Source organism: Harmonia axyridis, chromosome 3, assembly GCF_914767665.1.
Source record: "Harmonia axyridis chromosome 3, icHarAxyr1.1, whole genome shotgun sequence".
In the NCBI taxonomy this organism is placed as follows: domain Eukaryota; kingdom Metazoa; phylum Arthropoda; class Insecta; order Coleoptera; family Coccinellidae; genus Harmonia; species Harmonia axyridis.
The window spans coordinates 54,085,456-54,106,352 of NC_059503.1; the positions used below are offsets into that span (position 1 = coordinate 54,085,456).

General features: G+C 36.0%; 1 protein-coding gene across 2 annotated transcripts in view; it reads left to right on the forward strand.

Annotated features, from left to right (window-relative positions):
• Positions 1–4,056: 4,056 nt before the first annotated feature.
• The window catches only part of LOC123676956 (endothelin-converting enzyme homolog), a 39,378-nt gene continuing 22,537 nt past the window's right edge, over positions 4,057–20,897 (forward strand). Inside the window, exon 1 of one of the 2 annotated variants that reach the window (XM_045613300.1) lies at positions 4,057–4,436. In XM_045613300.1, coding sequence (XP_045469256.1) covers positions 4,425–4,436 — 12 coding nt within the window. In that variant the 5' untranslated portion in view covers positions 4,057–4,424. Of the gene's footprint in view, positions 4,437–11,202; positions 11,455–20,897 lie in introns of those variants that run through there. The other variant, XM_045613301.1, reaches the window with a different exon arrangement.

Consider the following 20,897-nt stretch of genomic DNA (forward strand, 5'->3'; position numbering starts at 1 on the left):
AGGTATCCTGAGCATTCTCCTATATAGCACATTTCGAAAGTTTCCAGTTTTTTTTTATATAGGAATACGGATAAGACATAGCATCTCAGGTGTCTTATCTTCGTTTCCAGAGATAAGTTATGGTATTTGAAGATGGTACTCATTTTGTTGAAAACCGTCCTAGGCCTACCTATGCTACTTTTTATTTCTTGTGCGCCGTCCCATTTCTAATTTATTACAGTAGAAAGGTAGTTATACTGCTTTACTTGTTCTATTCGAGTTCCGTATAAGTATGAGAGAGCTCCTCTTATATTACTTTTGCTCATCATCCTCTCTTTGGTCTTCTGCACATTGATATCAAGACTACATTGTTGACTGTGGTGCGTGATGTGGTCCATTAGTTTTTGTAATTCCTTCAAACTGTCAGCTATCACAATGGTATCGTCGGCGTATCGAATATTGTTCAGACTGACTCTGTTCAAAAGGTTCATTACATCAAAAGCTTCGTTGAAAATTCTCTCAGAGTACAAGTTAAAGATCAACGTAGATAAGACACAACCTTGCCTGAACCCAGGTAATATCCTCACTTGATTCTAGAAGATATTTGAAATTATCCGGATCTTTAGCATCCAAACTCGATTTTTCGAGAATATTGACCATTTTATGATGTTGAACGCGATCAAAGGCTTTTTCATAATCGATCAGACAAGCGTACACGTCACAGTTAATGTTCACATTGTTGGAACAGTACTTGAACCGAAAAAAGTGCCTCCCTGATACCAATACCATGAACTCGAAATCTGTTCCTCGCTTTTCCTATAGATTCTTTAATGAATGATCCTAAGAAACACCTCGAACACATGACTCATAAGGCTGATGGTCCGATCTTCCTCATATCTTTTTGCCCATGGGTTTTTGGGCATAGCTATAATTTCCGATTCAGTCATTCTTCGGGTATGTTCCCAGAGTTGTAGATCCTGTTGAAGATATCACTAATCCAGGCTATTTCTTCCCCATCCAAAAGTTTAAGATAGTCGGCTTCTACGTTGTCTGCCCCAACTGCTTTTTTAGTTTTTAGTTATTTCACTGCCATCTCCACCTCATGGATCAGTATTATGGGACCCCTTGGCTTCTTCTGATAGTGGATTATTGAGTTTTGATCTTTGATCTTCAAAAAGCTTTTCCAAGTACGATTTCGATCTGTTTTTTAAATCTTGCTCTTCAATGATAACCTTTCAATGTGTGTCCATGATCTTCATCACTTGTCGCTTCCTGAACATACCAGGAGCCTCTTTCTTTTTTTTGTGTAATTGTGGTACCTGGATTGAAGTACAGGGTGCAGCAGAGCCGACTGTTTCAAAGCCGAGTTTCAAAGGGCTTTTTAAGAAAAATGATAAAAGTTACGGAAACACTGTTTTATTCATTTCAACCAGTAGGAAATATAGTTTTTTTGAAACGATATCCCTAGTATGGCTGCCGTCAGCAGAGACACACTGATGTAGTCGATTTTGAAAGTTTTCAACCGCTTTGCGGCATATCTCGATCGGTATGGCCCGAATTTCTTCGGTTATTCGCTGCTTGAGTTCTGTCAGGGTTTGTGGACGATGTTTGAAGACCTTATCTTTAAGGTGGCGCCAAAGGTAGAAGTCGTAGATGCTCAAATCTGGTTATCGCGCTGGCAAACCAACGTCCCCTCTCAGTAGGACCAGTCACACTGGGAACATCTTTCTCAAAACAGCTTATGAAGTTCGAGCTGTGTTGACTGTAGCGCCATCCTGCTGGAAGCAGATGCCACCCATATCGTGTTATTCAGCAAGTTCTTTCATTTTAGGCTGTAGGAAGGTTTCCAACATTGACACATAACGCTGGGAAGTTACTGTGACGGTGAGATTTTCCTCCTCGAAAAAATAAGGGGCTATCACTCTGAATTTAGACACAGCACACCAAACTGGGACTTTAGGTGAATGGAGTGGTCTTTAATGGAGTTGAAGAGGAAAACATGTAGCCTTGTACCGGAAATTTTGCTTAATCACTGTTCCATGAAAATGAAAAAGTGCCCCATCACTAGTGGAAAAAGTTGTTTCGAGGAGATGTGCTGAAACGATTTTTGCGGTTTACGCAATCAGCAGCACTCAACTCTTGAATAAGCATGATTTTAACGAGTGGAATGATAAATCCTCATGCACGATTCCCCTCATAAATCGGTCTGACATTTTCAAAGCTATCGCATGCCCCCGTGCAGAGCGTCTTGGTGAATGCTCGACTGCTACTCGAACAGCCTGCACATTTTCCGGTGTTCTTACCGTTCTCAATCGTCCATGTCCTCGGCCTCGTCGTGTACTTCCTGTTTTCTCAAGTTGACGAGTTTTAACATATGGCGCCGAAACTCTAACATTGACAACTGCAACTGCCAGAAAACTTAAAGTGGTGCAAAGAAGGATCGAAAGGTCTATGCTGGGTGTAACACTGAGAGATCACATTAGAAATGGAGACCTACGAAGGAGAACTGGCGTAGAAGATGTTATCACCGTTGTGGCAAAACTTGAATGGAGCTGGGCAGGTCATGTCGCACGGATAAGACGGGAACAGTGAACAAAGCGATTGCTGGAGTGGAGACCACGAGCAGACAAGAGAGGTAGAGGAAGACCGCCTACACGATGGACGGTCGGACGGACGACATAAAAAGAATATCTTAATAACTGGATTTGGACAGCGCAGAACAGAAGCGAGTGGAATAAAATGGGAGATACTTATGTCCAACAATGGACGCAACGGGTTGTATGATGATGATGACGAGTCCTAGTTTTGATTGTATTTGCAGAGGGGACTGAGAGGTTGACAGGAATGCCGAAATGCCTGCTGGGTCGCGATCACAGAACGGTTATTTTCGTAAAACGTGCAAACGGCAAAGCCTCGATGCACTCCGGTCCACATCATGGTGCTGACTAAAAAATACTGACTCTAAGGAACACAAAGATCCCTTCCGCACCTACCTTCCCCCCCACATCCCGAGAAATGATCTGTCAAAACTCGTCAATCGGCTCTGCCGCACCCTGTAGCTCTATTTCGACACATCTTTTCAGAGCATCCATCTCTTTGGCTTCCCCGATCTTCCTTCTGATCTGTAACGAAACTTTCCTATATTCTTCTTGATTTCCTTTCAGTGTCCTATTGTCGCATTTGGGGCTCGGAAAATCCAAGAATGATTGTTGAAAAGCCTCTTCATGCTCAACGTGTCTCTGTTTGGTGCAGTTTTTGGGCCAATGGTGTTATTGGACCTTACATATTCGAAAAGGGGGCTTGTCCAACTGTTATGGTGAATGAATTGCGCTACCGAGCTGTGATTAATGATTTTTTTATGGTCGGAATTGTAGGATATCGATGTGTACGATATTTATTTTCAATAAGACGATATTACATGCCACACAAGCAACGAAACAATAGCAATTCTGCAGGGAAAGTTTCCAGACCGTGTTATTTCTCTAGAAGGTGATCACAATTAGCCACCGAGATATTGTGATTTAACACCTTTACACTTTTTTTTTGGGCCACGTAAAAGATAAGGTCTATGCCAATGCTTTGAGATTGAATTCATGAAGTTATCGAGAACACTCAGCCGCAAATGTGCAAATTGGTCATGGAATATTTCATAAAAAGGATATGGTGCTGTAACCGTAGCCGTGGCGGCCATTTGGCTGATATCTTTCCCATCGTTAATGCCATACTTTCCTCTTTACGATGAAATAAACATTCACTGAATTCTTTTAAAATTTTAATTTCAAATTGAAACATACTTTTGAAAAATCCTTTTTAAAAAATCATTTCTCGTGACATGCGAAAGGTTGTGAACCACGGGTTGCCGACCTCCGAGTTAAATTATCAAATTTCACTTGCGTTTGTGCAATATAACTACGTTACGTTTTGTTTCAACGACCTGAAAGTGTCAAATATATTTCTAGCAAGCAGATAAAGATTTGTTAGTTGAATTGACATTTATAACCATTTACTATTTCTAGAATGGATAGAGCTGCAAGCACTCATTTCCTGCTTTACTTAATAGATGGCGCAAAGTTTGAATTTCATTTCCGCCAAATGAAATAGCAAAGTTATTCCAGAATTTCAAAAGCTATCTTGGTGTTTCGCAAAAATGCTCGTGGCATGAAGTGCGATGTTCTATGTAGAATAAAGAACGCAAGAAGACCTTCAAACCCTTATACGACGTCATTTGATTTGGTTTACTGTGAGTGCCCAAGGATTCGAGATCAATATTTGGTGGTCCACTGACGTAACAGCGTCTGGATTATCCGGACGTAGGGCGTCGGCAACGTCAATTTTAAAAACTGTGCCAAAATACTTAGAATTCAAGTAAATATTGAATTGTTATGACAATAAGTGATAATATCAAAATATAAAGTTTGAGAGTGTGGAAATCTTCGACCGCAAAAATGAGTGTTAAGGTAAGATTTGCTATATTTAATACAACATTAATCTGTGAATTTCTAAATAAAAAAAACCAATATATTCAATGAATTTTACCGTGTCAACGCTGTTTGACATAATTACAATATCAACTTTATTCAAAGTTGATGAACGTTATGCATGTTTTTGCTTTTCATATGTGTTCTGATGAAGTGGGATTTCAGAATATTTTTAATCGTAATACGTACAAATTAATTCTTTTTCAGCAAATATACCTACATTGGCAATTGAAGATTATCGCATCTAACACTGTGTTTTTATTTTGATTTACTTTTTATTGACAATTAATATCTTTGAATGATTCATATTTCGAATTTTAAGAGCTTGTTTCCAAATTACTAGTGTTTACTTTGTGTTTCAATTTTGATTTAATCCCATTTTCGTATAAGATGTCAAAATAATGATATCTGTTTCAAATAAGATTTTATGAATGTTTTTATTTTCACCAATTTTGTTGTTGTAAAGTCTTCCTAAATTAGGAGTACAAAAGAAAATGGGATATTTCTTTGATTTGAAAAAAATGACCTAGGTATATAAACATGGACCCGCATACGTTTTTTTTTCGAGGTACAGGGTGTTTATTGTAGTCCTACTTTTTGTGTTGATTATACCAGTTTATCGAACCTTAATTTATCTCCGCTACAGATTGGGTGAATAAGTACCAAAACTTATAATCAATTTATTCATGACAACTTATTAACTGGATGTTCAAAATAATTTAGATTTTCCTTAGGATTACTAGAGAATTGTTCGACATTTTTTTTCTCGAAATCGGTTGCATTTAACACAAAAATACAAAAAAAACAAAAAGTGGGGCACTGGACCAGAGCTGTGCCAAAGCATTCTGCTTTGTGCTTTCGAAAGCACTTGAAGCCTTTTTGTGCTCCCGAGCACTTTTTAAAACCAGTACTTAGTGCTTAGTAATCGAAGCATTTTCGCAAAAGGCTTAGTGCTTAGTAATCCCAAAAGTGCTTTGGCGGATTACTAAGCACTAAGCACTTCCGAATTTTTGTCATAACGCGAATATGCGCCGACGGTTTGGTACCCTTTGATCGTTTTACATTATCTGGTTAGTCTTTGATCGTCTTGAAATTTCAAGACGATCAAAAACTAAACAGATGATATAAATAAATACGTATTATATTTATATTTGTCTGATTCAATAAAAAATCAATACATTTGTTAAGAAAAAGGAAAATATGAAATTGAATTTCAAATCGTTATTATCATGATTTTGAAATTTTCATTTCATTACAAATCTTAAAGGTTATGGAGAAAGTACCATTCTCTTTTTTTCAACAGGGACGACATGTTTCTAATCGAAAAATATCAATAAGTATCATGGGCGCCCGCAGGGGGGGCCAGGGGGGGCCATGGCCCCCCCTGAGATTTTGATTGCCTCATTTTTCAGCACAACAACCTCAATATTACTTCCTCAATCCTAAGGACATGGAAAAAAGGAAATTAATGGATTCACAACAATTTTCCGGTTTTCAATGACAATCATGGACGCCTTATCGTTTTTCAGTAATTTTCATTTTGCCCCCACTGAGAAAAATTTCTGCGGGCGCCCATGATAAGTATTTTAATATTCGCATGATTGAGGAAAGTCTATTAGAGTTGGATCAATACACCGTAGTTAGCTAGAATGTAAACTATAAATGTTTCGGGAATTATATAATACTTGGTCACAATTCCTTTATCTACTTCTACATAAATCATATCCTTACTTCTTATGCTTGCGTTGTGTTATACAAAGGAATATTCTACCTTTTAAGTTTTTTTATGAACATTATTTTCATATTTTAATTAAGTTATTTTGATCTCTTGAAATAAGATATTTTCGAACATGAAATATTTGATTATACAGGGTGTCCTGGGAAGAATGCGACAAATGGATACCATGAATTAAGGACAGCATGAAGGACTCGTATCAAGAGGTTTTAATCTCCTGAGTGTCTTCGTTTGGGATATACAGGGTGATGTTCATTTTATGTGTGAAATTTCACAGTTCTATTACTCTTTTACTATTAATAATAATAAATAAACATTTTGGAAATAAGTGATGAAACTAACAATGAGTACAATATTTAGTACAATTTCCAAACGAGTAATATCATCGTATGATATTAATTATTTATCTGGTTATCTAATGTATCAGCAATATAAATTGCCATCAACATAAACCATTGTCAGACAGAAGGTCTCCACGCCATTACGTAGGAATCATAACCGAAAGTAACCCAAGGAGAATGCATGTCATCAAGGGAGGATAGCGATATACCGGTTTCACCTTTATTAGGGATCATCACTAATCGACCGAAAATTTCAAATTTTGAAATTTTGTCACGCTTTACTAACGCCTTCCTTCAAAATATCTGAAATCTAGTAAATCAGATACGGACTAGGAAAATTCCAGACTTTTCTTATTTTTAAACTAAGGCATTCGGGCGCAGTGTGACCAGATTTAGTAGAAATCTACTAAGAAAAGTTTTTTGTTGGAAGAAATCATTTGGTTTTAAAAAATCTAGCGTTCGCAGGACCATATTTATAGGACTTTTTTGTCTTAAAATGATCCGAAGAATATGTCATTTATTTATCCTTCAAGAAAGGACTTCTGGAAAACCAAGAAAGAAACTAAAATTTTATTTTTCTATAACTAAATTTGGCATTTCATGAATTGTAATCAATTGTTCGTTGGGATTTTCGAGGAATTCATAAACCAATAAATTCTCAATTACGAATCACAATATAAAATGTCGAATTTAGTTATCGAAACAACGAATTTTAGTTTTTTTTTGTATTTTCCGGAAGTCATAGACTACTCCACACAGTTAGAAATTGCGATTTCTCCCCATAAAGTTCTTCCTCATTAACTCTTGAAGTATTCATTTTAAGTATAGGGTTTGCTCTTTTTATACTAAGAATTGACTGAAATAATGAAAAATATAAGTTCTCATTTGAAAATCTTGAGTTTTCATGAATTTAAATTGTTCAAATTCATGATCTTCTGATGAATACCCTTTACATTTTTGATCCATACGACAAACAGTCTTATAATAAGTATTATGTTTTTGTAGAATCGAAAACCAAAAAGGTTTTATCGAAAAAAAATTTTCAGCAGAAATATTCAAAAAAATGTCTTCGTCGTCACCTTTTTTTCGATAAGAATGCCATTTACTCATGAACCGTTGAGTTTTTACTCAAGGTTTGACATATATCTGATATTGTCATGAAAAAACTATCTAATAATGCAATAAAATACAGGGTGTGTCATTTGGAATGAGGAAGTAAAATAAATAATAATATTTCTTTGTATCATGTATCATCACTACTGGACTACTACCTGGTGGCAATAATATTCGAATTCTATGGTTATCACTCAGAGGCAACCTCAAGAAATTCTTTCGTTATTGAAGTCGCCGATTGAAGTTATAAATGTTGCTGGTTTATAAATAATAAACGAAAATCCATTAGACATAATATTATTTTCTTTCCTTTGACAAACTTTCTCGGAATTGTTGGAATTTTTGAGGGCTGCAGACCCAAAGGTTCCGCTAGCTGTGCTAGACTGGTTATGAACATTTTGGAGATAATTTGATATTATTGGACATCAGATATATTCTGATTAAGTTATCATGGTCTGTCCTCAAAGAATATCCAAAATATGTCGTTTCTTGAAAAAGTCAATTATTCTGACGTTATCCTATAGCACGAAATGATGTATGGAAGATCTTGGAATTTGTATCAGATTTCATAGTTAGTGTGGAGCAGTGTATGAAAAATTATCGATGGCGGTGCCTAATATAACTGAGAAACATCATTTCTCAGTCGGGTTAATAATATTTTAATAGTAATATTTATTCATATATGTAGGTACATCATCACATTGTACACTATAAATATTCACCGTCAATAATTTTCACGGTTTGTCATAAAAATTCAGTCAAAGTTAAAAATAAATTACCTACATAAACAGACATTTAAAAACTCGTTTAGGCTATATATTGTGCAGCAATAATTCCTTCACTCTTTTATTGATTGTTCATGAAATCTTTTGATGTCATCGGAAAATTCATTGTATAATTTTTACATGTGAAATTTGGGACTTGCTGAGTTTTCTTAAATATGACATAGGAAGAGCAAAGTTATCTTTCTCGCGAGTGATTCTTTGCAAATCATTGGCGTAAAACCTTTTTTTAGCATTTTCCAGGGATTTCGCTGTCTTGTTTGCCAGGCTGCAGATTTTGTCAGCTTATACATTCACATATAAATCATTCATTGAGAGAATGAACTAGATAAGTCCCAGTACAGTGGCGGATCATGGAGGGGGGTCATGCCCCCCCCCCCTACCGGATCTTATAAATATAAAAATGTATCCTGAATCATCGAAAAAAATGCGTGGACACTCAGAATGGTGAAAGATTGGATATGATCTAGAATGGTTGAATGGATCTAGAGAGGTTGAATGGATCAGAGAGGTTGAATGGATTGGCATTAATGCATATACACAGGACCATTTGCTGCAGTCTGAATGTTGAAAATATTATCCAAAGATACGCTAGTCAAAAAAATAGGAGAATATGTTATAAAGTTTTTAATATTTGATCATAAGTTTTCATTTAATAGGTGTAGTAAAAAGCAATCCATTATTTTTCCAATAGATGGCTTTAGTTCTCGCGTGGTACGAGTCTGATCGGGTTCCATTATACAGGGTGGCCACTTTTTCAATGGGATTGTATTGGTAACTTTTAAACCATAAGAGTTAGAAGGTCGGTCAAATGGAGAAAAAGTTGCATGCATAGAAGCATTATCAAGCAGTTCAAACGAATCGAGATTATCAGGGCAGGTTATTGAGATATCATAAATTCTGTCAATTTGATTTTTCTTTTTCTCCTACTTTATTTCAAATATTATCAAATAATGTTACAGGAATTTTTTATTCGACAGTAAATTGTTCTCAATTTGACGTAATCAGATTTCGTATCCAACGTTTCGTGCTCTCTGGGCCACCCTCAACCTCATTTTTTTCAATACGGACCTGTATATTTTATGAAACTTTTCGAAATAACTTTTAACGCTGAATTCAACGATATATCATACAATGTCATTCAAAGTTGATTTTCAGGTGATTCAAGATTGACTTGAAAACTTTAGATAGAGCTGGTAGGATGGATATTGGTCTATAGTTCTCATAACAATCTGGATCTCCTCCCTTCAGTATTGGTGTTATCACCGCAATTTTCAATTTTTCTGGAAACATTTCCTGTTCAAAACAGTCGTTAATGATTTTGCACATTGGTTCTATGATATGTGGAATAATCTTCTTCAAAAGATACTGGCCTTTCTACTGAAAGGCCATACACATCTTTGCTCTTCTTGTCTTTAAGGGATTTTGTAACATTCAAAACTTCTTCCTCCGTAACAGCTGAAAGAAATACATCGAAGAAGAATTTACTTTGAATTTCTTCAGCAGTTCTGATGACCTAGATTGTTGATAAAAGTTCTTTTGGTTTATTAGCATCTATTCTAGCATTTTCGGGTTCTGGGCGTCGAACAATCAAATCTCATCCCAAACACAGAGAGCTCTTTGATAGATAAATACCGCCAAAAAAGAAAAACAAAAAAAAAACATTTTTTCGGCAACCGTCCGGGAAGTGCTCACTTCCCGGACGCTTTTTCTCTGAGAAAGAAGCATTTCCCGGCCTAGTCCGGAAAGTACGTACTTCCCGGACTAGGCTGGAAAAGAATCATAGAATCCATAGCAACCGAGATAACGGCTGACAGTTCATATGAAATTAGTTGTCAAAAATTTGCATGTTTTTTGATCGCAATCGCAATAAAATATGGAAAGCAGCAGCGATAGTGTTATTCTACATGGTTGCCGAAAAAATATTGTACGCAACACGCCCGAAAATGGTTTTTTTGGACTCACAGACTTCCAGGACTCGCTTACGCTCGTCCTGGAATTTTGTCTATTCGTCCAAAAAAACCCTATTTTCCGGACTTGTTACGTAAATTACTATTTCGGCAACCGTCCGGGAAGTGCTCACTTCCCGGACGCTTTTTCTCTGAGAAAGTAGCATTTCCCGGCCTAGTCCGGAAAGTACGTACTTCCCGGACTAGTTCGTTCCTGTCATTGTGAATATGAAAATCTTGGTAGGTATATTTTCAATAAATGCAGTTGATCATTACCATAGCATCAACCGAGATAACGGCTGACAGTTCATATGAAATTAGTTGTCAAAAATTTGCATGTTTTTTTATCGCAATCGCAATAAAATATGGAAAGCAGCAGTGAAAGTATTATTCTACACAATTGCCGAAAAAAAGTTGTACGCAACACGCCCGGAAATGGTTTTTTTTAGACTCACAGACTTCCAGGACTCGCTCACGCTCGTCCTGGAAGTCTGTGAGTCCAAAAAAACCCTATTTTCCGGACTTGTTACGTAAATTACTATTTCAAAGCTCCAGTCTGGATAATAATTCATTTTTGATTTTTGTTCAACTCATCAAGAACTACTCTACATACCAAAAATTCAGCCAAATTCAGCACCTAAATGTACGGGGTCCTTCAGAAACATACCTACCTAATTTTATGTATGAATTGCGTGATACTTGAAGTGTTTTTAGCGTCACCTTTAACTTGCCCTCAACGCTCATCTTCACCAAATACAATACAACGTTATTCGTTATTGGCTAGCATTATCTCCCAACGCATATAAATATTTGAACAAATATATCGCGTCAGTCCACAAGCGGTTCTATTCCAAACTCATTCCATTTTCAGTTTCACTCGACATTCAATCAATTCTCGTCTAGAAATAGCAGATAATTTATTCACCAGATAAGTTGGTATCGATTTTTCAGTTCGCGAAGTGAATAAGTTCAACGCAGTTTTTGTTCGAGGTGAAATTTGTTGAAAAGACGATTTGTTGTGTTTTCTAGGGAAAAGGAATAGTTATCCAGAAGAATATAGGAAACTGGAGTGGAACTGTATGTTTTCAATAAATACTTTGTTATAACTTTAATTATACCGGGTGAATTTTTTAAATTGAATGAGTTAAAATCTCCAAAAAGGAAATAACATCTTACGGAAAAACTCTTTCTAGACAAAGATTGATGGTTTTTACGGGGTAGTCCACTTATTCTGAAACTTCTTTTATTCACTTCACCCTTGTAGGGGGGGAGACAGTGGTCAACTTTGAAATTTCAAATGGAAATCCCTGTTTTTTATTAGAGATTCGGGTTCTACGCCAAAAAAATTCAAATGTTTTGTACGAACAATTTTTCATGATTCGTCACAGATGGCTCTGCAATAGATTGTTTTCAGTACATGTACAGGGTGTCTCGAATTCGATGAAAGCATCTTGCAATTATAAGACCTCAAGAACGCCCGATCTTTTTTTTTTGAAATAATAAGATATCAGAAAGCAAATCATAGATATCTTGATTCCTTCTCGAGTTACAAGGCGTTACTGTTATACTGTTACTACTGTTATTACTGTTTTAAATATTTCGCTTTATCTTGGTTTCTGTTCGTGATAAAAAAAAAATTTAAAACTTTTTTTTAGTAATTTTTATAGTTTATATGACATTGTAGTCTTAACGAATCATGGAAATTAATTACCCATTGTTTCAGAGATATAGACGAGAGTTGATGTTACTCAAATGAGACACCCTATATTCTTCAAAGCAGTTTCTTAGCCGAAGATTTGTCGAAAAGCTTCTCGTTTCGGTTTCTCAAAAATGTCATTCATTTCAGAGATATTGAATTTTCATGGCACACTTTATACACTTATATACATACAGGGTGTTTCAAATTAAGTCGGCGCCATTGCCAACTCCGTTATTATTAATGCTACGATGTCGTTTAAATGGGCAAACTAGTAGCATTTTTAGTGGTCTTCTGGATGCCGAAAACAAACAAAAAATTGACAGTCACGTTGTCATAATATTCCATAAAATAATATTGTTTTCAGTGGAACACCCTATATTTTTTCATGTATTTCGATTCGTAATAACATTCTCAACACTAAAGCTCATTTGACTTTTTTCGTAAAGGTGAAAATAAGACAGTTGTATGAATAGGAAACATGTATAACAAACTGATTTGATAAAGCACTATAAAATATCGAGTAAATGGTAAAAAACACTGCCTTATTGTTGAACACATATTTGGGCCCTTCTAATGACACTATTGATTCACAAAATGAATGCGGCTAGCGAAATGGCTTTAAGTTGGGAATTATCGTTTTGTCTATGAATATCAAATAGCTAAGTGGTGTCGATTGAGTGGTGCTACATGATGATCACGGGTTTCACGAGTTCACAACCCAGCGCATTTTTTTTTTTTTTTACTGTCTCATTTTGCTATTATTAACAAACTATTGTCATTCGTATAAGTACAAAAAATGGTTGTTTGGAGAATCAGGTTTATTCGCCAAAACAAATAAATTTTTTGTACTAGTGAAAGAAATAAATATTTCAAAATAAGTCGCTCATATTCCACTTCAGGAAGAAAAGTGATATGAGATTTGTTGTTGAGAATGTTATTACGAATCGAAATGAATGAAAAAATATAGGGTGTTCCATTGAAAAATATCATTTTATGAAATATTATGACAACGCGACTGTCATTTTTTTTGTTTTCGGCATCGAGAAGACCACTGAAAATGCTACTAGTTTGCCCATTTAACCGACATCGTAGGATTAATAATAACGGAGTTAGCAATGGTGCCGATTTATTTTGACACACCCTGTCAATAAACATATAAAAATAATAATAATAATATAAATATTTCTCATTTATTTCCAGATTTAATTCATTTTGTGTCCATTGTATTATTGTAATCCAGTAATTTATAGGGCATCCTATTCAAAAAACATCGACTCTATCTCTGAAACTATAATTAATTTATAATTAAATGGGAAACACTATAAATGCATGAAGGAAATGGAAGTGGGCTTCCCCCACAAAACTAACTACGTCTATTCGAAGCATTTTTCCATAAGATATTTCCTTTTCCATCGAGTGGAATGTATTGATGCCTCCGTCATATAATTTATTCAATTATTGCCGATTTCACAAAATTTTGTACAAAACCATTGAAATTCCATAATATTCGTAGTATACGATTGGAAACGAATTTATCTTATTAAATGTATCAGTGATTTCTTTAATTGAGCATTTATAATGTTACTTTCAGATTTCTGAATTATATACACCAGCAAAATTAGGGAAACGGACCAAATCTCAACGGAGTTTGACGTTTGTTCCTGAACCCTTTGGCCGATTTTAGCAATTATTTTTTAAGTTTTTGCATGATTCCTCGGGAACATAACCGTTCGAATGCCGTCTTCGTTTACTTTGTTATTCATTAAACAGGGTGGTCTAACGAAAAATGAACACGTGTACTTTCAGACTTCAAAATGAAAATGTGGAAACTTGCTCGGACTTGTGAATTTGTGATTCGAAGGGAACAACTTTTCCGATTGTTTTCATCCCCTTAACAGGGGTAAGTGCAACACCTTGATTTTGAATAGGATGAGGATGAGTACTATCTGTCCTTAAAATTTCGCTTTGAAATTTCCATCGATAATGAAATAACAGTGAAAATAAATGAGAGAAGCATTGTGAAATTTATCTCGTGAATATTATTTGTATCCGACACATTTCAAAGCTACATATTTGATTTTGATTTGATTTGAAGTGATTTAGTAATTAATACTCTTCCACTATTTCATTTCGTTATCGATGGAAATTTTGAAGCGAAATTTCAGTATTCCATAAGATCTTCAAAATGAGGTATCGCAACACCCCTTATCCCTATTAAAAAACGAGGGGTTGTATTCACCCCCGTTAGGAGGTTGCAGTTAAGGGGATGCGAAGAGCGTATTATAAATAAAATAAAACAAAGTTATTTCCGCTGAACTAAATACTTTCCATTTCAACGTTTCAAAGTATGTCTTGCCCACTTTCGCAACATGGGATCAAGCATTGTCAAGCTGTAAAATCATTTTATCATGTCTCTCGTTGTATTGCGGCCGTTTTTCTTCCAATGCTCGGCTCAAACGCATTCATTGCGTTCGATAACGATCGCCTGTGATTGTTTCAGTCGGTTTTAACAACTCATAATACAAGACGCCGAGTTGGTCCCACCAAATACTGCGCATGACCTTGGAACCGTGCATTTTCGGTTTGACTCTGGATGTAGAAGCATTACTAGGATTTCCCCATGATTTTCTGCGCTTGAAATTATCGTAATGAACCTATTTTTCGTCTCCAGTCACAATGCGATGCAGAAATCCCTTCCGCCTTTGCCTTGCAAGCAGCTGTTCACAAGCAAACAAACGCCGTTCAATATCTCTCGGCTTCAACTCGTACGGCACCCAATTTCCTTGTTTCTGAATCATTCCCTTGAGTTTCAAGCGTTTTGAAATGGCTTGTTGCGTAACTCCGATTGATCCTGCCAATTCTAGTTGCGTTTGACACGAGTTCTGATCAAGTAATAGCTCCTCTCTTCCACAGCCATGCTGGTCTTCGACGTCAAAATCACCGTTCTTGAATGAAACCACTCTTGGCACGTTCTCTCACTAATATTCGAGAGCATTCGATGAGCCTCAGCCGCAGATTTCTTCATATTGAAGCAGAAAATTAAAACCTCCCGCAAATGACGAGAATTTGGATAGTAAGCTGACATGTTAAATCGAGAATAACTTTATGATGCAGACACAAATCGACTAATATTTCGATGACGTTATGTTTACAAATACCTAAGGTTATTGTATTTGTATGATCTAAGTTCTATTCATTTCGACTACCACCTACCGCTACAACCATCTATTGAACAACGGCGAAAGCAATAAAGTTGTACACCTAATATAGGTACTTTCATATTTTTCATGTTAACTTTCGATCCAGTGTATAAATTAAAATTAACTTTGAGAACTTTGCGATTCAAAACATTGATTTCTTGTTCAACAATGGTATCATATGAAATACTGTCATTTCTCTTAAAACTAAGACACGCAATAAATAAAGAGAGGACATTCTCAGAAAAGATGAGGCAATATCTCAGTGGTCTCGTCTGTCTACGAATCACTCTATATGGTTTTCTCAATAAAACCTTACTTTTCATTTGTTTTGTTTCACCTCTGATATAACAAAAAAGAAGTTGAGACGTTAATTCAAAAAAATTATTCTTTATATCCGCCAATGGGTTCAAGAGAAACTATAAACTTTGTAGAAATTTTGAATGCTCTCCTAATTTTGCCGGTGTATATATTTATTTTTCAATACTTTAAATTTGCTTTCATCATGGACCTTGGATCATTATTTTCGACAATGAACCTTTAGCACGTTTCGTTTGAGGACTTCCACCCAGAAACTGAGAGATCTGATTGAATGAGATTTGGAAAAACAATAAGTGTTTATATCGCATTGAAGATTCGAAATTGATAGTATGGGTCATAAACTCATTGGCTATAAACGTTTCAAAACTTCATTTTCCTGAGTGGGCTGTATTGACATATTTATTTAAGACTGTTTGTCCGTTTGAATTGATTCAATTGATGAGTAGAGAACAAACATTTTCTGAAATGATGGTCCTTCGAGCCGGATTAAAACAAGCGACGCAAAAATAAACATTGGTTCTTAAAACTAGGAAAACACGTGTAACAAACTGATACCAAAATCCAAGAGAACTCTAAGACAGATCATTGTAGGGGCACCTCGTGCAGCATATCTATTTTTAATGAAGCAATCTAATTCTTTCACAACTCTGTTCTGGAAATTATTATTATCGGGAGCCGCCGGGACTCGAACCTGGCACCTTGTCGCATCTCGGTGAGTGAGTCCTACACTCTTAACCTCTAGGCCACCGAGTGCTGTGTTTATTGTTGCTATGTGGAGCGTTATGAGAAGCCGCCACATGACTCCTTCCCCAGTGACGGAGGAACGAAACTTATGCATGTTACGAGGTCATCGGTGCAGCCGGGTGATTGCCGCCTAATCAGAGCTGCACCTCGCGGCATCGTGCGGACGGTGAATTCCGCCTATTCAGGTCCGCTATACCACGGCAGACCAAGGAGCACGTATTGCACGTCATGGGAATGGACGTCTAGAGTTTCGTTGGAAATTGCTGATATATGGGAGCTACGCATCAACCTTCTGCTTTCCAGGACACATCGTTAAGACAGCCATTCCAATCACGTCGGGGCCACCAATGTAGGATTTCACATATGCCTACTTATGCGTTTCGTCCCTGGCACACCGGACTCATCAGTGTGACTTTGGTACATTTGTGTGTGCCGTGTCACAGACGCTTGGGGAAATTATTATTATCGGGAGCCGCCGGGACTCGAACCCGACACCTTGTCGCATCTCGGTGAGTGAGTCTACACTCTTAACTCGTAGGCCACCGAGTGCTGTGTTTATTGTTGCTATGTGGAGCTTTATGAAAAGCCGCTACATATTCATTAAAAAAAAAATGAACGAAAGTAAAGAATCTATCTACAATTCTTAAATACCCATTGTGTGTCTCCAATGTAACTTATAGATTTTCGTGATTACTATTTTTTTTTCGAGGATGGTTCACTAATTTGGATAATGCAAAGATGAAAAATTCGTCAATTCCGAATTGTAAATATCCAGCCTGGGGAAGATGAGAAACTCTATGTTTTAATGAGAATATTTTATTAACATCTTCATCAATAAATTTCCACTTGGAATTAAAATTAAAAAAATGAAACCTGACATATCGGTCAACAACGGAAATACCAAATGGTAAGAAATTTGTTGCTATGAGATTTTTGAAGAATCCAAGATGAGCTCAAATTCTGACCAAATTCCATAATGAACCTTAGTAGAGGGTTTTTCAAAAACAGGCATAAAAATTTTCGCCATTTTTGTAGTAAATTTTAATCATTTTAATGCGGTTTTGGAGCATGGATCCACTTTTAGTAATGATGTAGCCTTTACTTGTCGGATGTCAAAAGATGACACTGATGATAGCTGCCCAGATGGCGGTCTTTTCAAAATGAGACCTGTTATTGGAAAACCCTTTATATTATTCACAGTGATAAATATCCAGCGCTCACAATACAAGGAAAAACATAAATTTCCTTCTTCAGAATTTTCTATTTTTGGTTTAAGGAATTTCAAGGCTGAATTGAGAAATTTCATTGAATCAGATTTTTATATCTCATTGAATATTAAAGCTTGAAAATACGGTCTCCTATATTTATAGGCTATCTGTTTTATAGGTAAACTAAGGTCGTTTATTATTTCTTTGTCGACAGAATAAGTTTAATCTTGATTACATTTTCAAACTGAATATGACTTCCTCGAAAACCCTAGAAGAATTAAATGTTCCGAATTTGTTATTTGGAATCTCAAAAACGTACACAATTACACTAAATTGCAGAAACCATCAATATAAAATGAAAAAGCATTTTGAAATGAACGGATAGGAATATTGAGATTCGCGCAAAAGAGTTTTTGGCCATGTTCAGATATGATGTTCATCAATGCATATTCTGGTGACAATATCAACATTATATCATCGAGTTTATCATTTCTACTCAGATAACATACAACGTTTGCATTCTGCAACTGGTCGACATATTTAGATAAAGCTGAAAATTACTATTTTCAGCTCTATCGATGTAGTTATATACGGGGTGTCCCATTTGAAAAAAATCTTCATTGTGATATCTTATGAAATATCAGTTTTCAGAAAATTGAATAAACGTCATTGCATTCTAGGTGAAAAGTTGCCATAAATCGTAAATGAATATTTTCGAAAAACAACATGTAACTATGTAACGGTGATGGCCATGGATTTGTAGTTTTCGCCAATGAGTTTTCCATGAAAATTGTCCCTCAGACATCGACATCAGTTTTCGTCTATCTAGTATAGAAATAGGACTTGAAATGGAATTTCATACAAGCGCAAAATCTCAGCTCATCAACATTTCTTCGTCAATATTTTTTCAGGATTTTTATAATTCCGTGATCAACTTGATTTTTTCAACAAAGCTTAAAATATCTATTTCAAATATACACACATTATATCATAGACTTATTATCCTATCCTGATACGTCTATGCATTATATCAATGCCGTCGGTTTTTTGGGCATGAAAATATTGGGTATTAAATTTACGATATTCTTCTTGATTTTTTTTGGTTCTGGTGACGCCATCAACATTAAATCACATGGTGCTTCAAACTATTATTATACCTATAATATTATAATGCAGAATTTAATCTCCATCTGTAGTTTTTTGAAATTTGCTGGAAAACAAATTTCATAATATCAATATTATCCAACAATTCAATATATATTTACAAATATAAATGGCACATATCAAACTCAGTTTATTATCAATAGAGGAGAGTGCTGCGTTTACCTATAAGCGTGCCTAAAATTTGGCGATGGAGTATGAACTGTTATTGTATCTTATTGAATTAATTTGTTTATCTTCAAGCCCAGGAATTCGACTTAGATATACGGGTATTAAAGGTCTTTAATATTTATTTGATCTACTTCGCCCTGACCTACTAGATTTCGTCATGTGCATATTTACATCATATGTGAATATTTAATTTAGCTTAGCAAGATTTTTCATAGCCATGAGGGTTATTATCTCAAATCGCGAGTAAATATATTTACAGGCAGGTTGTTTGGACCCACAGAGATAGAGAAAAGTAAATAGCACGTTGTGGTTATTTTTTCTTGAAAAACTTAATTACTAACAAAGAAACTGCAACACCCAGAAGGAGCCGGTTAAATTTTAATTTTTTATTGGTGAAACATAGTATAGCAAGGAGTAAATGATTGAAATACGGAGAAAACACGAAGGGTTTACTATTTTCTTTAATAAATTTGCCAATAATGTGTTTGTGCGATTATCTATACACTCCTCAACACGTCACGGCATTGATGCAATAAGATGGTCTATTTCTTCTTGACGTATACTATCCCAAGCTATCTGTACTTCATGTCTCAGAGCCGCCAAAGTCTGTGAGGGCTGGAGTAAATTTCTAAGCCTTCTACCCATGATGTCCCAAACATGCTCTATGGGCGAAAGATCGGGGGATCTGAGCGGTCATGGCAAAAGAATCACATGGGTCCCTTCGAAAAAGTTTAAACCAACTCTGGCAACATGAGGTCTGGCATTATCTTGCAGAAATATTGGATTCCTGAGCAGGTTAAGGCAAGGGAGAACAATTGGCTCCACTATTTCTTGAAGGTAACGCAGCGCTGTCATGTTACCTCGAATAATGACTGAAGGTGACCTACTTGCATACCCATACCATAATGTCTACTGTCCGGTGTATATGACGCTCAACATCAAACTGAGGTTCACGTCTTTCTCCCCGACGTCGTCTAATCCTTCTTCGGCCATCATGTGCACCCACGGAGAATCGAGATTTATAAGGAAAAATGAACTGATGCAATTCCACATTCCAATGTTGACGGTCTCTGCACCACTGTAATCGTTGTCGGAGATGCTCAACCGTCAGACGTTACATAAGATGTGGTCGATTATGCAGTCCAAAAGACCTTATTCGGCGGTAAACCGTTCGGACAGTTATAGGATGGCCTTGTTCTCCTAACCACTCATCAGTCAAAGATCGAGTTGTCACAAATCAGTCTCTAAAGACAATAAGTCTTGTACTTAATTTGTGCCCCTTCGATGTCCCGTGTCTACCCTTCTTCGATTTTGGGCATTATCAAACCACGATTGACAATATTTCATAACAGTACCTAATTGGATTTCTGTTCGTATACGGTTAGCGGTTTCTCGATATGACAACCCAGCCTCCTGTAGACCAATAGCTCGACCTCTTTCAAATTCTCTTAGCTGGCGATAAATTTCGAGTACACGTGCTTTAGGCATTTTAACAACAACAAATTTCGACTTCGCATCTCCTCGAAGAGCTAGTTTGTTGTAATATTTAAAAAACTTGCAAGAAACCACTACAATATTCAAGAAACAAAAATTGTTTATATAAAAATACCTTCACGATTTTTTTCTCAAAATTCAATCATTTACTTCTTGCTATACTATCTATGTTTTACCAAAAAAAAATTTTAATTTAAGAAGCTCCTTCTGGGTGTTGCAGATTCTTTGTCAGTTAGTATATTCACAGACAGGCTGTTTGCACCCTAAGAGATAGAGAAAAGTAATTAGCATGTTGTGGTTATCTTTTTTTTTGAGAAACTTATGATTCCGTCATCTGCATTTCACGATTTTCTTATGTTCTCGTGTTATGTTGGTCATAATATTTGCTTTAGGTTAAAATGAAAACATTATATAGACGAGTCCCAAGATCTGGTATTTACTAGATATTCAACTTGCTAATAAAATTTTTTCTAGTTACTATTCTAGTTATTCGAATAGGTGTATCTACAAGAGAAATCAAGATAT